The sequence below is a fragment of the Anopheles gambiae genome, chromosome 2, assembly GCF_943734735.2.
Source record: "Anopheles gambiae chromosome 2, idAnoGambNW_F1_1, whole genome shotgun sequence".
Classification (NCBI taxonomy): domain Eukaryota; kingdom Metazoa; phylum Arthropoda; class Insecta; order Diptera; family Culicidae; genus Anopheles; species Anopheles gambiae.
Genome location: NC_064601.1, coordinates 4874639 through 4891898, shown reverse-complemented (window position 1 = coordinate 4891898; position 17260 = coordinate 4874639). Strand labels below are relative to the sequence as shown.

Genomic DNA, 17260 nt, shown 5'->3' with positions numbered 1-17260 from the left:
AAAATGTCACTAAGCATGTATTGGTCACACCAACAGTTTGAGTATCACCCCTGATCATCATACTTGCGTACGTGATGCTGGCATGGAATATGTTCCAGCCAGAATTATGTATGTCATTGACAGTGACATTTTGCAGCACTGCTTCGTACACAGCTCCATCGCTGGCAGTGTAAATCATACGCAAATAATAAACGCTAGCAGCATGTGACATACGTACGCAAAGCGTATGTACCGCAAAACTCACCGCGACTGACTTTTGCAAACTCAAATAACTCATTTACATGTTCCAAGTGCTTTTACATGCCTAATTGAAAACAATCGTCTCCGCTTGAACAAGCGCGATTGCAAAAGCTCCCATCGCTGGGAACGCTGTGAACGCTAAATAGCGTGGAGCAGCACGTTTCGCATTTCGCTCGCAAAACTTTCTCTTGCTGCAACAGTTCGGCAACAGTTCGCTTCGGGACCCTTTGGGAGGGTTTACTCAAAATTTCTCAAGATAGTTGCAGGCATTCCTAGTGCAACAAAATGATACCATTGTCGACGCACATCAAAGCGACGGCACTGTTAAGAGCGAAGTGTGAGAGAGAGAGAAGGCAAGCAAAGGGAACAAACGAAGTGCAATAAGCGTCGGTTCAGCGATTATCATTTTGGCGGAACCGTGTGGTTCCGGGCGCGTCTTGCGCCATTATCACAATCACACGAAGCGGAGTGGTGCGGAATTGATGCAGCACACACACATAAGAGCGGCACAGACCCTTGAGGGGGTGGGAGTTTTCCACGTGCGGGCGGGCGCGTTTAACGATGCGAGATAAATCCCCGGCCAAAAGTTTCCCATCACCAAAAAGTTTGCGCCCAGGTTTGGCCCAGCATTTTCATTCATTTTGGAAGTTGTGTGGAAGAACGCAAGCAATGGCCAAAAATTGGGTTTGCTAGTAGTAAATAATTTTCCAAAAATCCCTTTTTTTTACTCTCGCTTTCCTTTCTATTGCTTGTCGAATGCTTTCGTCCGTAAAATGCGGGCGCGTTTGTCAAGTAGTTGTGCTGCTGAGAGTGAAAATCGTGCCGTACCGTCGATCGTACGTCGAAGGCATTGTGTGTGTGTGTGTGCGTGTGCGTGTTGTTGTCAGCTGTACACGTGATCGTCTGCTTCGGCCCCGAAAGGGAACCCCGAACGGAAAGGATGAAGCAAAGGAAGGGGGAATGGGGATGGAGAGAGAAAAACGAATCTCGTTTTGTTTTTGACGTTTTTTTGGTTTGGTCTCTTCTGTCCTTTTTAACCCCCCCCCCCCCCCCCCTTTTTACCCATCCCAGTTTTAAGCTCTGCCAAAGCCAGTCGGCGAAGCGCAATCGGTGTCGATTGCGGTGAAGCATAAAAATATGCAAATTAAACCCATAAATTGTCCATGGCACGGAACTTACCCGGCGCACCAGCGGCGGCGGGGCCAGGGGGGGGGGGGGTGGAGGGCAATGGTGGTGGGTAGATGGTAAGAAATAAAATAAAGTTGTCCATGGGCCATGGGCAACCGGGGCTCGGGACGCAGCACTAAGGCAGGAGTTGTACCCGCCGGTGAGTGAATGGCGCGCGCGGGCATGTCAGTTCTGGAACCCGATTGCAAACACCGACTGGTTGGCTGGCTGTGTGCGAGAAAGCCCCTAACAAATCAGGAAAATCTTCCACCGAACTGTCGCAATTCCCCAAGATGCGCTCTCGCTCGCTCGCTCGACGGTACTCAATGTTCTGTGATGAGCTTTCAAATGAAATAATCCTCACCCACAGCCCACACTCACGGGGTCTCACGGGGGCGTTGCGTTGCGAGATGAAAGTGGCAGAAAGCAGGGAAGGTGAAAGCTTTCACCCGCTCTCTCGATGGTCGATGGACGCACGTTCGCGTCCGCAAATGGCAACTGACACTAATAAAGTTATAAAGTTGAGTTATTCATGGTGCGAAATAAAATTCAATCCCCAAACCACTTCCCGGCAGGATTTCTCCCGACCGGGCTCTCGACCACAGTAGTAGTGTGCAGCAAACACGACCGTCGGTTGTCCTCTCGCAGAGTGGATGAATTGGGAAGGGGGGGGGGGGGGGAATCAACACCCAGAAGGATTTATTTCCAGAACCTACCACCAAACACCCGCCAGTATCGATGTACGTCAATCAGACGTCAGACGGCGTTGGCGCGCCAGTTATTGTGTTGCGTTTTGGGTGCCGCGTACTCTCGTGCGGCGTCGTGCCCCATCCGCATGGCAACCGTTTGCGTATTTTTCCTCACTCATCAGCCTGCTGCTCCTGCTGCTGTTACACCTGCAATAATCCGCGTGAGCGTTGGGAGCGAAAGCTTCGACCAAAAGTAGAAATAAATACCGCGAAATAAAACTCCCACGTCCTAAGCCCCCCCCCCCCCCCCCGCAGCGAATGCTTGGTGGTATTGATTTATTTAATTTGCATCGTCTACGGTTTTCGGGTTTCGGAGTGTGCTGCTGCTGTTCCCAAGCCCGCGCGTCCTTCGGAGAAAGTTTCCTGCTTTTCCGAGGTCGCCGCCGCCTTCCCGTTCACGCGAAGGCGCAGAAACTTTTGCAACTCGCCTGCACTCAGGCTGCATGTAATTGTGGCAGGTGGGGCTGACTGGGGGGACCAAACTTTGCTAAAACCTTGCCCATTGACCTTTCGCATACTCGGTGGTGGTGGTTCGGAAGGATATTGCGGTAGATTTTATGGTACGGCCACCAACCACCGACGACTGTCAATCACATCTAGCAGGAAACAGGGCATTTGCACCACTGGGAAAGCAACTAATTTACATTTCACCTTTCCTCTTCTCTGCAGAGATGATCGGCTTTCGCTGAACGAGTTTACGCTGATCTGTCGGGCACTGTTCCGCAATGATAAAGGTCACATCTACGTGGTGCCGTCCGATCGGCTGGAGCAGATGTTTGCCGTGTTCGACAAGAACGAGGACGGCTACATCGATCGGGAGGAGTTCCAGTTCTGCTGGAACCAGTGGATCAAGACGGTAAGTTGTGTTTCGTCTGGTAGAGGAGCCCACCCACCCACCACTTCGCACCTCCCCATACACATTTGCGAATTGATAAGGTTATGATTGTTTTTCGCTACGTGCGAATCGAATTTTTGTTCGTGCGCGCACGGGAATGCAGGAGAGAATTAAATTTATTTTCAACAGACACAAACACACACAAACACACAGCAAAAAACTGCACAACCAAAACGGGCAGTGACGTAACATTGCGCGCTCCTTCGCGTAGGTTGCAGTTTGTTGTTCAAGTTCAATCGCTTTGCCGAAGCAATCGTAACTCTCTCCTTGTCGCCCTTTTCCTTCCCGGACGTGCAAAAATGGCAATCGATTTCAATCAACGTTCTGTTCCGGGGTGGTAAACCTTTCAGAGAAAGTACCAAGGCTCCCGCTTCGCCACCGCATCGCCCCCTTTCCCTTCCCGCTCGCGAATCCGAAATATGGAGCAAATTCTCGTTCTTGAGCAGCTAGGAAAAAGTACGGACCCTGTGTGTGTGCTCGTAGTTCAAAGGCCATATCCCCACACAATCATCGGCGACTACCGCTCAAGGCCAGGCCAGGCCAAGCAATTGAGGAGTAGAAGAGGTAGGAGCAAAAAAAAAAAAACCGGGCCAGTAGAAGCAGCAACAACAACGGCAAATCTGGCTCGCAACGTGCACAGCCAAAGTCAATCCGAAGAAGAGCGAACCACGAACCATTGCTCGGAAGAAAATCAATCATTCCGGCTTGAACACAGTCGGCATTCCGGGTACGGTGGCCCTGAAGAAAGGTCCTCCCGGGGACGGTGAGCAATCTGTCTTCATTCCGCGCTCGGGATGAGTCGAAGAATTTGAAGTCGTCGTCGAACCGGCGGTGTGGCACCTAGTGCAAACGAAGGAAGGAGTCCCAATTTCCTTCCGGAAATGGCAGTTCTGGTTTGGGTGCCAGCGTGGGGTGGGAGGTTAGACATTTTGGTTTAGGGGGGGACCTAGTACAACACACTGACCTTGCAATATTGTCAATTTGATTTCCATCGTATGCACCACTTTCATCGTTTAATGGTGTGTGTTTGTGTGTGTATGGTGCATTAGACGACTGTTTAGCCATTTTTGAAATAGTATTTTGTGATGTGTTTCGGGCATGAAGGATTGCAGTTGTCAGTCGACAACGCTGCTTCTGTTGGGGTACGACAAGAAACAAGACGATAGAAACGCTATGTTGTCATGCCGTTTGCATACATTTAGGCGCGTTGGGGATGTCTTGTAGGTCTTGTTACACAATACTCGATGCAAAAACGCTCTGATTTATGGGATAAATCTAAGCACACAGAACTGCTTTCTTAATTAACAGTCTTCTATGGACAAATTCAATTGTATTGTACTGGATATACCCGCACAGCATGTATGCCCGTATAGAGAGTTCAATTAAAATGGCTGTCAATTTTTACTGAATTTGCGATGCGTGTATTTGGGATTTTTGTTTGCCTCATTGTTGTACGCTTCTGACAAACGGCCTGAAGTGCTGATGGTCACAAAAGGAGCAACTTGGCCATGCATAACCAAAACACAGCACAATAATGGAGTTGCTGCTAGGGCACGCGCTTTGGCCGTGGTGGTGCTGTTGGTGGGCGCGCATGGGTGTGTGATACTGAAAACTTCAAAATTCTATCAAATAATGCTCGCTCGCTCGCTCGGCTCGGCTCGCGTGCTTCGAGGCGTAGAACAATTCCATCCATTTCAATCAACGTCAATGCCTGTCGGCTTATCAATCAACGAGGACCCCTTGCAGGAGGAGGGGCGGTGTTGGCAATGAGAAAAGGCGATGAGTATTGCTGTTAACATTTACGCCTGACGTACGCATTAATTAATCCACCGGGTGCAATGGGAGGAATGGAAAATCGAGACACAGTAAATCAATTAAAATGTCGATATTTGATTTCGGATATGGCAACCCCGAGTTTTTAGTCTGCTCGGAAAGAGCCTGTTTTTCCCTCCCTTCCCACCCAGAACTAGTGTAATTGTATTTTTCAGGCACAATTTCATACGAGAGCTCGTATATATATAGGGCGAGAGATGATCACGCATACGGAAAAGCCATAAAATATAATTATAATCATTCAATTAAATTCTGCTCTAGATAACAGCACCACCGACCGAGCTCGGGATCGGTTAGATTGATCGGTTAAAATTAATTTGCTTTGCAGATTTATATGCTTCCGGCGGCGGGTGTTTTTGTTCCACGCACCAATGCACATTCAAAATCTCTCTCCACGCCCTGCCCGACGGCACTAACACACACGAAAAAAGGGAACTAACTGTGTGTACAATCTCAATCGGGCGGGGAAAAGGGCGCAAAAAAATATAAGCCACTCGTCAATAAATTAGACCCACCTTCGCCCAGTTAGTCGCCTCCCCGTTGGCTCACCCAGGCCGAGGAACGGGGCCGCGCACTGATGAAGTCATCTATTGCCAGCCATTAGCTAACCGTTTAAGCGCCCGAAGCAGTCACGGCCCGCCTCATTGGTAAGCTGAAAACGTTCCGGCGGCTTGCGGACGAATTCATTTTGCCATGGAGATAGGAACCTTTACCCCGCACCCCGTCGTCGTCGTTGTGTTGAGTAGTCGCTACGGGAATGGGGAGGAACAACAGCAACAGCAAAAAAAGAGACGACGTTTGCAATGTGTGTCTATGTGGTGATCGGGGGTTGAACACAACTTATGGTGAAAGCCTTGAAGAAGTTTCACAGGCCCCTTTTTTGCCAGTGTTTAGTTCTATTTCCCTCAACAATACATACACACACACGCAGAGTCTTTGCTTGTGGCTACATTTGGGTCGGGACACCTTCCCGGGAACTTCCCAGTGAGTAGCGCTCTGAGTAGACACTTCCTACAAGACCTACAAGCCGAATCGAATTCAACCAGCACTGAAATTGGTTCGATTTGCAGCTCGATTTTCCAAACGCACTAGGGTAAAGGGGGTTCCGGTTACCGATGACTCCGAGACCCAGGCCCACAGGAAGCGTTGCGTGAAATGAAGTGCGAACCTGAGTGCGCTTGTACTGAATTTCCATTCACCCTTTCCCGTGTTTTTGTGTCCTCTCCGATGTGAATTCCTGGTTTTGAACATGCTGGTTTTTTTTTTTGTCGGCCACAGTTGTTCACAGTACAGGACACTTAACACGCTCCTTCAGTGCTCCAACAACGCGCGCTTCAAACAACACCCTCGAGCGGAAAAACAGACAAAAAGCACAATCCCATCACTATAATGACGCCTGGAGTGTGCACTGGATAATGTTGGTCAATGGAGAGAAGGGAAGGGAAGGGTATGGGGGGTGTAATGTAGGCCATTTTTCGTTTGCTTCCCACTTTTCGTTCCTGCTTGGTGGCTTTGCGGTGTTGTTGTTGTTGTTGCATCAAATGAGCCGCACAGTATCGGGGGCTCAAGTCAAAACGGTCAAGGCAGAGCAGAGTGCTGCATATCTGATGCGTTCGAGCGTGTTGTTCTCCGGAACATAGGTTTCCTTCCCCCTCACTAAAAGAACATGGGGGTTTTGAGGCGTTTTGTTTAAAATAACCCCGATCCTTTCGGAACCTCGACACCTCAGCCGGCTTGGTTGGCGCGATCGTTATCGCTGCTGCTGCCGGAAAGATAACCCACCCACCACAAGCGCACTGCCGGGCACTTATGCATTCCCGGACGGGTGGTTGACTGCTTGGTTGGTTTGGACGGAACAGCACACAGTGCGACAACATCACACGGTACTCGGTAGCAGTCAAAGTACCGTGTCAGTGGCATATCCTTCACACGAGGACAGAAGTACGCTTCCGTTGTTACTGACGTGCGTGACGAAGACGACGTGCAGTACGGCAAAAGGACCGGACCGAATCGGCCGGGGATGTGTTGTTCCGCTCCTTTCTCGTTGTCGTCGTTTGGGAGACAGTGGAGGTAGAGAGCGATGGCACACACACACACACCAAGGGCCCATGTAGGATAAACGGTTTGATTGATGATAATTTTGTGAGCAGGATCTCACACACCGACCGGCGGGCGATTACGTGACGTGAGAGGATTTTATCTTCCGGAAAGGTTTTCGACACATGAGAAGTGGCTTTTTTTGTGTGCCTGGCCCGACCTGGCACTGTTCCTGCTGCTGCTGCTGTGCGATACATCTATTTTCTTGTCGGGGTTTTTTTTTGTGTGTGCTTCTTCTCTCGTTGCTGCCTACCCGCAACCGCATCCTTCATTCTGCCCGTGTGTGCCGTGGATCATGTGTGGATGTCTTTTTCTTGTTTGGCATGTTTTTGTCCCTCGGCGGCCACTTCGTCCCTTTTTATCGCTTCATCGGCCGGGGCGAGACGTCCGGATGGGTGTCCTATTATGCAAAAGCGGCATAATGAGTACGGCAGAAGCATCCTCCGCCCGAGGGTGCCTTTTGTGCTGCACACACAGCACTGGGTTTCGTTTCGTTCTGTGTGTGCTGTTTTCGCAGTTGTTGTTGTTGAAAACGTGTATAATGGACATGGCTTATTGGTGCCGAAGTCGACCGCAGGGGTATAAGTACGGTAACACACACACGGTTTAAATACACCATAAGCTATCCATCGCTCCATCGCTTCGCCGTCATCGTACCGTATTTTCCTCCCTCCGTGATGAGTTGCAGCTTTTCATTCTCTGGCTGGTGTGGATGGATGGATTTGTTTTTCCGGGTTTTGCACGTTTTTTTGCCAAGAATGTTCCGTTCCCGTTTGCGAAAACGAGCGAGATTTTCATATCGTGTTTTTTTTTACATTTTCTTTATCCCTCTCCCCCCTCTTTTGCAGATCGTGCGCCCCATTAGCGCCTTTCTCATCGTGGACGTCCAGAACGACTTCATCAGCGGTTCGCTCAACATCAGCAACTGCAGCGCGCAGCAGAATGGGCTGGAGGTAAGACGGACACAGCACAGGATCACGGTGGGAGATCGTGTTTTTGTGTGAAATTAACAACCCTGCCAACTATCAAGTCCGACCGTGAGCGGTTTCGGACAATCCTGAGGAAGGCCAAGACCGCAAAGCGGTTGTAGCGCCGGATAAGCCAAGCCAACTATCAATACACCGTCATCGACAGGCGGTTTTTAGTTCCTGGGTTAGGTGGCCGCTAATGCCGTTAGGTTGGAGTCTTAGTTTAGCAATGAAAATGTACTTAAAACATGTTGTGTTTTGCGCGTTGCATAACTTTAGGGGTTTGGTAGTATGCACGTCATATTAACAAGCCCCTAAAGTTATGCAATTTGTTAAACAAATTTCACAATAATGAAAAACTGTACAAATATTTATTTTTGTTATGATTTAATTGAGATTTCCAATTAAGGAACAGTTTAATAGCGTTAAAACCTTGTTTTCCCTGTAACATTGTTTGCCAAAGAATCAACACTTTTACTAACGGCATAAAACCGCAACTCCCCTCTTTTGATTGTGCCTCAATGTCGCTGAAAAACAATATCGAGTCATTGCTGACCTTTGATAAGGCGTTCAACACGCAGAGTGGTTTCTTTGGCCATTTCTTGCTAGAGTCGCCCCTCCCGGGTCCGTTTGCAAACCCCCGAAAGCCCGCTAGCGAACGAATAAAACCCGCCGGATGGTGACCTTTTCCCATGGGGACCACGCTGGGCCACCATTCAATATCCTCAATTTGTAGCTACATTTCCTACCGCCCTTTACTTTCCCTCCTATTCATCCGCTTCTCTTCCCGCATTGGCCAGCGTCCTAAGGAAGCAACTTGCAGCCGACTGCTGTTGGCTGTACGAAAGATGCCTTGCAGATGCAACACGCTCTCGCCGCATGAGATCGGACGGGACGACGACGGCCAGCGATGAAAGCAATGGCTATTTTCAACTTTCAAGTAAAGACCACCACCATCATTCCACCCAGTAGCGGAGGGGGAGGCGTGTAGGTGCGGTGTAGATGTCCTTTGAGACAAGTCAACACATTAACACACAGGCACACAAGCGCACACGGGCGCACACAGCGAAAGTGGTGATGTGAAGTGCGAAAGGTAGAAGAGGTAACGACGCAGATTGGTAAACAAAAGGTGCAGGTCGAAAGGTCCAACCTCCCGGGATGATGGTCGGGATGCTCGGGAGAGAGAGAGGGGAGGAACAGCAGCTTGCTCTCGCTTGCTTTTAAGGCTTATCTTTACCATGGGTCTCGGGGGCTGCGACTGAGCCGAGCGTCCCCCGGTGATGATGTTTGCTTCGCTTTTGAGCAACCACCAGGAGAGCGACGGACGGAGTCTTCTGGTGGTTTTTAGCACCTTCTTCATTCGGGCGAGCAATGTGAATGTGTGTGTGTGTGTGTGCATAAAAACACGCAAAATGCTTGACGTCTATCGCACACGGTGCACAGGAGGAACACACACACCCACCATTCACTAAACCGGATGCCAATCCGTGCTCGGAAATTTAATATACCTCGGCGCTGTTTGCACCGGCGCCTTCGTGTGACCCTCCCCCTCCCCTCCCCAGCCAACTCTTCGGATGTGCCAAGGCAAGGTCAGTTTGTCAAACCGAGCCATTTGTTTTGCCTGCTGGTGGATGGTAGAGCAACCCTGCTGCTGGCGATGGTCTTGTGCCTTGCCTGTCCTGTTTGCGAACTGTGCGAACGCAGATAAGAAGCTGTGTTGCCGAACCGGGTCGTGGTCCGAGGCACGAGAGGACGTCCGACGACGTTAATTAACTTCCTTTTGTTCGATGCAAAACTTTCGATAGTTTTCCCCGAGCTTATATTAGACCGGGCATGGGAGGAGGAGAACAGGATGCTCCACAGAGAGAGGGAGAGCGAGAGTAAGGAGGGTTCTGCTCATAAGGATGCAGGCGGTACGGCAAAAAGGTAACATTTATGATGTGTAATTAATGCCAAAGACGTGTGTGTGTGTATGAGCGAGCGAAAGGTAGGCCCATTTGCGGTACGGTACCCTGTCGCCTTGTTCGCTTTTGGCCGAAGGGAAGATGCATGTCATCCGCAGACAGTGACGCAATTTTTAAACGCAAACACAATCTTTCCCAGGCAGAGCTTTCTAAATTATGAGTCAGTGATGGTGGCGCTGTACTGTGCGTGTGTGTGTGTGCTGTTTTTGCTGCGTGCGATAGACGTGATTAATGAAAGTGCCACGTTCTAATCAATGAGCGCCAAAGCGGTACTAAATTTCGTTCTCAAGTGAGTCTCATCAAGCTTGATCTCTTTTATGATGTTTTAAGCCCGGGCGATCCTGCCCGTGCCAGGGTAATCTGTCCTGACCTGCGGTGTGTCCTCTGTGCGGGATAGAGAGAGAGAGAGAGAGAGAGACAGCATAGTGTCTTATCTGTAGCTCCATAAATAAAATAAACCACCAACTCCCTCTCTCCTCCTCATACCTGTTGCCTACCGTACCAGCAGATGAGATGTGTCGGCAAAGTGGAACGCTTATTAAGCCGGCAAACCACTGTAGCCGTTCATTAGGAGGACTCCATTTCGTTTCGATAGGTGAATGGGAGGAGGGTGGGCGGCCACACCACTACCACCATGCATCATCCCGTCTGCGTGACTTGCGTGACACATCGCTGACATGCGGCGTTGACTCGGCGGACACTGAGTCTGAACGGCCGTCCGGATTTTTGTTTTCTCGCACACGTCCAGGCACACCGTGCGGCCCGCTATGAAGTGTGTCTGTGTGCGCCCTTTGGTAGCGTGAATGGTGAATTAAATTACGACAGCTGTCAGACGGATCCGCGTAGGCGCTGAAATTGAAACCGACGTGCCACGTGGTGGGGTGGGATGGTCGCCCGGTGCCATTGGCAACGACGGGCTCGGCCAACCGTGTTTCGGGCAGTGTATCAACATTTCAAGTTTCTCTTTTATCCTTTCACCCCCCCCTCTCTGTTTGGTTAGGTTATCGAGCCGATCAATAAGCTGCTGGATACGGTTGACTTCGATGCGGTGTTCTACTCGCTGGACTGGCACCCGAGCGATCACGTTTCCTTCATCGACAACATCAAACAGCGCCCGATTCATCCAACCAGCCCGGTAAGTTGACGGCGCGCGCGTGTGTGTGTGTGTGTGTTCCATTCTTATCAGCCTTTCTTTTGACTTACTGCTACTGCTGCTGCTGAACCCGCATCGGACAGCTGAATGCGGACAATGCGCAGGTTTACGATACGGTCATCTTTGCCGGACCGCCCCCGATGAAGCAGCGGCTCTGGCCGCGCCACTGCGTGCAGGATTCGTGGGGCTCGGAGTTACACAAAGATTTGAAGGTAAGAGTTGCGAAGCTGAAATGGCTGTTGGCTTATCATGCTTACTTTATTTTTCCCTCTCTCTCTCAACGCAATTTTAGGTCGTCGAGCACGGCGTGAAGGTGTACAAAGGCACCAACCCGGAGGTGGACTCGTACTCGGTGTTCTGGGACAACAAGAAGCTCTCCGACACGACACTGTGCGCCCAGCTGCGACTAAAGGGCTCGACCGACATCTACGTGTGTGGGCTAGCGTACGACGTTTGCGTTGGTAAGTCTCTAGCCTTCGCTAACCCCCGCTTGATGGACACGGGTGTTTTGGCCGACATGGAGCGCCATTATGTACACCCCCGAGAGAGAGATGCACACACACACAAAAAAACCAACAAAAGAACCGGTTGTATAATTATTCCAATCGCGCTCATTATCTCTCCACGCTGCTGTCGGTTGAAAATTGAATTCGAAACTCCCGCCCGAAACGCCCGAGCAAACCGAGCGCGAAGGGAATGTGAAGGGAAGAAGAATCGATTTGCTGCCTGCCTGCCTGCTGCGGTCTGTTGTAGCGCGGCATTCGTCTCTCTCTCTCTCTCTCGGTGTGGAAACGGTGTGGCGCGCTAACGAAACGAAACGAAACGAAATCGGTACGAGGTATTAGTAGCAGCTTTGCCATTTTCAATTTCGACCACGTACTTCGTAATTAAGTTTGCTTCAATCTTGACAGATCCACTCGTATGCGAAAAACCTCTCCCCGCCCTGCCCGCGCTCGAACGGCCCTGGGGCGCCCTCTTGCGTTGGCTAGCACGAAGCGCAAACAAATAGCGCTATCGATTTTGCGCGCTGCGACGATGTGCCTTTGCGCTTAGCCGGGCAACATATGCATCGAGAAACGATTAGGTTTTCCTATTATCATTGTTCGAATCGATTCTCGTTTCGGTGGTTTGTTTATAATGAGCTATTGATTTGTAGCTACAACATGGCTACAAAATTGTGCACGTGCACAGCAACATGCATTACATACACAACACATGCTGCTTTAAAACATTCGCTGTAACACTGTGTCCGAGCAGCGCCATTTTAATTTAACATTTCCGACCCGGAGAGGTGGGCGAACCAGAAATAAAGCACAGCGCAACAATTACTTACGGTCACTGGGTTGCACAGCACCGTCATTGAGGTTATTTTCTCTTCGTAGAATCTCATTACTTGCTGTTTAAAATAAAATACGTGTGCAAATGCGGGGTCTAAAACGGTGGGGCGCCCCCGTCCATTGGCAAATGATTCAATTTCCTTGTAAGTAAGGAAATTAAATCGAACTTCAACCTACTCATCGAAAGCGACGAAGCGAGGGGCAAAAAAGCTCCACGATCCCCCACATCAAGCACATCCTCTCTCTCTCTCTCTGCTCTCTGCCGTGTCTGCTTCCTTCTCTTCTCCCGACGAGGCCATTTCCGGCCGCCCCCGCAAATGGTAAGGATGAGTGGGTGTGTGTGCTTTCAGTACAGATTGAATAGCAAACAAAACCGGAGCAAACCCTCCGGCGTGTAACACCGGTGCACAAAAATAGTCAACGGATGCAAAACGAAGCGCCAATGCTGCTGCTGCTGCCGCTACTGCAGCCCGCATGAAGCATACATTTTGGGCCGTCATGACACGAAATTGAAAGGCCTACGGGCGTGCAAAAAGAGGAACGCTGATGGAGGGTCGAGCCGAGCTTCATTAAATAAATGAAAATCGGCCAAATTAATCTACTAATAGGCTGCACTGCATCGAAAGGAAAGGGCCATACTGTTGTACCGGTTCGGGGGTTTTCGATTTCGGATTCGTTGGAAATTGTCACACGCTGAGGACTCACCCACTACCACTGTTAAAAGAGAAATTCATTTCATCCACTGTATTGCTTGCACTCTCTTTCCCGCTGCACAGGTGCAACGGCCATCGATGCGCTGTCGGCCGGCTACCGGACCATACTGATCGACGACTGTTGCCGGGGCGTCGATCTGAACGACATCGAGAGCACCAAGCAGACGGTGATTTCCAGCAATGGCGTCATCGTGTCATCCCGCGAGGTAGGTAATGAGCCCCTAAGGGGCGAAGGGCGCATCGACTGGAAAAAGGGAAATTAATTACTCTATCCAAGAGGGCAAAAGAAAGAAGAGCACTCTGCAAAATTGCCAACCCCAAAATTGAAACCGGGATTTTCAGGGATCCAATCCCAAACCCGGTTCCACCCGTGCCCGCCATAAATCGGAGGAAGGGGTGCAGGAAGCTGGCAAATGATGGCGAACGTCTCGCATTAAATCGCACCGCACAGCACAGTAAAGTACCAGAGTACCTCGAGCCGGACCGTCTTGGGGGAGAGGGCGAAATGTGTTTTATTTTTCGGTCACTTTCAATCACTTCTTCTTCTGCTTCTTCTTCTTGCCGGTACACAAGAACAGATTTATCTCTTACGCGCTCTGCCCTTGTTGGTTGGTTTGCTTCTTTCAACGCCGGTTTAGTTTTTCTTCATCTTCTTTCTATCCCTGCGCCCTCTTTCCAGGTCAAAGCCATGGTCGAAGGACGGGATCGTCGCCCGGAGCTGGGCTACAAGTTGGCGATGGAGCTGAAAAATTCCGAGTCCGACCTGTCGAAGAACAACGCCTGCAGAAGACAGTCCCAGCAGCAGCAGCAGCAGCAACAGCAGCAACCATCACAGTAAACAGAGCCAGCAGCCCCGTCGTCGTCCCGGTGGGCGCTTGTGTCGGTCCCATGGCAACCGTTCGGAACGGGACAGGTTGGAAAGAGATTTGTGTGCGTTTCGCGGCTTTCTGCTGCTGCTCGGGGAGAGTGTGGCTGCTGTGCATTAGTATTAGTAGCCAACATCAGTGCAGTGCAGAAAGCGGTAGAAAAGTTGAAGGTTATTCTACCGTGTTCACCACCTTTCACCACCTGGGTTTTGGTTGACCAAGGCTTCACCAAGGTTTACCTACACGCGCGCTAAGGCAGAGCCACCTCACTGGTCCAGAACGCAAACGCTTACAAACTAGCACCACACACACACAAGGGGGAAACAATCTCCCTTTCCCCACTATCACTCTTTTCGCCGTAGGCAGCACACATCAATACACACACACATACACATAGAAACAAAACGGCAGCGAAAGGGCGTAAATGCTTCCGAGAGAGTCATAAAGCTCCTTTCATTCGAATCCGTTTTAGCCAACCGTTTCCTATTCCGGAATCCGTTCTGTGTTGATGCGTTTTTTCTTCTTCTCTTCCCGGCCTCCCCCTGATGTGTGTGTGTGTGTGTGTTTGCTTCCCTTTTGCTAACTCATGCTCAATAGCTGCTAGCCCCAAACCCGGCTATGTTGCACCCATTACCGTTTTATTAGTTTCGGCTTTCTCTCTCTCTCTCTGTCTCTCGCACACCTTTCTCTTCGTCCCTTCGTCTATGCCCGGGGAAGCACAGCACCGCATAGAACACAAAAAACACTCAAATCAAACGAAACCAGACCGAACCGAAAGCCCATTGCCGGGAAGGGTGTTGGAGGGTTTTACGGATCTGATTTAACCGAACGACGTCCGTAACGGTTTCGGCTGGTCATCGAAGTTTATGGACCGATCGACACAAAAAAAATCAACCCCTCCAGTGATGAACGTGACACATATCGGGCAATCCACATATCCACCCTGGTCTGGTGCGGGCGGTTTGATGGGTCCCCCCCTTCTCCCTCACAAAGCCGGGAAGAAAAACAGACCAGCCGGGGAGAAGCCAATGATTTTGTGTCGTGGGTCAAGGTGTAAATTACATTTTACAACTCCGAGTTTGTGTGTGTGTGTGTGTTATGTGTGAAAGCTTTGCCAAAACCGTCATAAAGCTCGACGCCTGCTGTTGTTCTGCCCTATTGCATTTGTTGCGTTCTGGAGGCCGAACCCGACCGGGACCGGGAATGGTTATGGTTTAGCGGTGGGTGTTGGAGCTGTGTTATTCTTTATTTAATATATTCAACACACTAGCGCAGCAGTAAAACTATTGAGAAGCCATTTTATCGGGACGATTGAATTTAAATTCTGGATTGGTTGGTCGGATGGTTGGTGTTTTTTTATGCATCTTTTTTCCGTTTGATTTTTATACACAGCGCTGCTAATGGGGCCCCATGATTTTCATGACGCTTGGGGCGTTGGGTGTTTAAACATCATGGTGCTGATGATTATTGGACGACACTTTAATGCTTCAACGGTAGTATAAAATAAGGTGGATGGGTGGAGGCTCGTTTTGTGGTTGTAATTTTAATGTGTTTTTCTTTTGCCATTTTATACCAATGCTGGGAAATGGGATAAATGTTTTTTTTTGTTATTTTTTTATAACGATGATAGGAACTGGTGCTATCAAAGCATTATACAAAATTGTTCATTCCTTCTGAATTGCATGGTGAATTGGGATTTGTGCGATTCAAAATTACTTAACATTTTAATTGATTTACTTAAATTACTTGCCGCACTATTTTTCCGCACTATTATGTTCCGTATTGTTTCAAAAGTAAATAAACGTCCTGTACGCGGTAGTATCCACGCAAAGAGGGCAAAGAGCAAAGTGAACAAACGGGACATCTATTATAGCGAGTGCAAACAGTGTTTTGTAGACAAATTGTAGATACTTAAGCATTCAAACCCGCTAGCATACAATTGTAGAGGAAAGCTGTGAAGCATATCGGACAAATATAGGCAAAACCACTTACTAAAAACGGCATAGGAGAGCGCACACCAGAGCCAGAACCAGAGAGAGCTTACGCACACCAGTTTGTAAAACTGAACACTCTTTAGAACGTTGTTAGTACATCGAGTACATGTCTCTCGCAGCCGCAAATTCAAGTGAAAGTATTGTGTATTGCAAGACGGGGTAGGGAAAGCCTTTCCCAAAGGCTACACAGGTAACAGGCGTTTGTTTGATTACAGACAATTGCAAGCATTGCTACAACAGCAGAGTTCAATGTTTTTGGTGATGATGGACACCACAAGTGGGAAGTATTTGAACAGGAAAAAAGGGCAAGAATAGAACAAATTGCAGCAGAAAAAAACATTGGTTGTGGTGACACTTTACGGTGATTCGATACAAAATAAAACGGTGCATCTTCTACAAAGCTAAATGATTCAAGATTTGGGACGTTTTTGTCTTTCTTTGTTTGAGAAAGAGCTTTTAGGGAAAAGAGAAAAGTGCTGATTGCAACCTCATAACTAATATCTTTGCTACTGTTGTATTTCACTCGTATATTTGTACTTCTGTATCTTTTCCGTTTGTACGCTTCTCCCGACGCTGCTCCAGTGGCGCACTTTTTTCCCGTTCCCCCTGTTGACAGCCGCTGTCAGCCAACCGCTACCAGGTTGGTCCATTTGGTGATGTTGACATTTCGATGGTTATGACAGCTCTTCCCTCCGAAATAGTTATTTACAGTAGTAGCCTTTGTGGTGTTTTGATACTCCTTGCTGATCGCCGCAGTTTTGCTTCCGGTGGTATTTCCGCTGAACATGGAGCCTCTGATGGAAAACTCATTGGTGGAGGGTTGGATGGTTGCGCTTGTACTATTGACCTAGATCCACAATCTGTCATTAGTTCTGGTGTACTGCTATTTTTCGGGATGGTATTAGTTTCTGATTCCAAATTATGCGAAGTAGTCTCTCTGCCTTGCCAAGAAGTGTTCCTATTTATGGGTTTTTGCATACTAATACCCACAGCGCGCATTTGATCGATGTGACGTCTCCAAGTTCGTCCATCATCTAACTCTATTTCATAATGCAGTTTACCTAATCTTGCTGTTACTTTTCCGAATTCCCATTTTCTTGCAGTAGTTGCAAATTGCATTCCGGTGTCGACACTTATCCGCAAAATGCTCTTCGTTTCCACACCGATAGCAAGCTGTTTTCCTTTGAACCGTTGTTGGCTTGCTCTTCTTCTTGCTCGTGGTGCTGATGTGCTGAACTGGATACGCTGCACCGGCGCCGTGTATTTCGTCTGCGCCTCGATTTG

At 49.2% G+C, this 17260-nt stretch overlaps 1 protein-coding gene across 9 annotated transcripts in view; it reads left to right on the top strand.

The window, feature by feature from the left end:
- LOC1281742 (nicotinamidase) overlaps window positions 1-16382 on the top strand; it is a 63632-nt gene extending 47250 nt beyond the window's left edge. For 6 of the 9 annotated variants that reach the window (XM_061663580.1, XM_061663579.1, XM_061663578.1 and 3 more), the window contains exons 3-9: window positions 2826-3012; window positions 7830-7934; window positions 10914-11048; window positions 11150-11278; window positions 11359-11527; window positions 13180-13322; window positions 13796-16382. In XM_061663580.1, the coding sequence (XP_061519564.1) occupies window positions 2826-3012; window positions 7830-7934; window positions 10914-11048; window positions 11150-11278; window positions 11359-11527; window positions 13180-13322; window positions 13796-13954 (1027 nt within the window). In that variant the 3' untranslated portion in view covers window positions 13955-16382. Of the gene's footprint in view, window positions 1-2825; window positions 3013-7829; window positions 7935-10913; window positions 11049-11149; window positions 11279-11358; window positions 12403-13179; window positions 13323-13795 lie in introns of those variants that run through there. The other 3 variants (XM_061663575.1, XM_061663574.1, XM_061663573.1) reach the window with 1 other exon arrangement.
- Window positions 16383-17260: the final 878 nt, after the last annotated feature.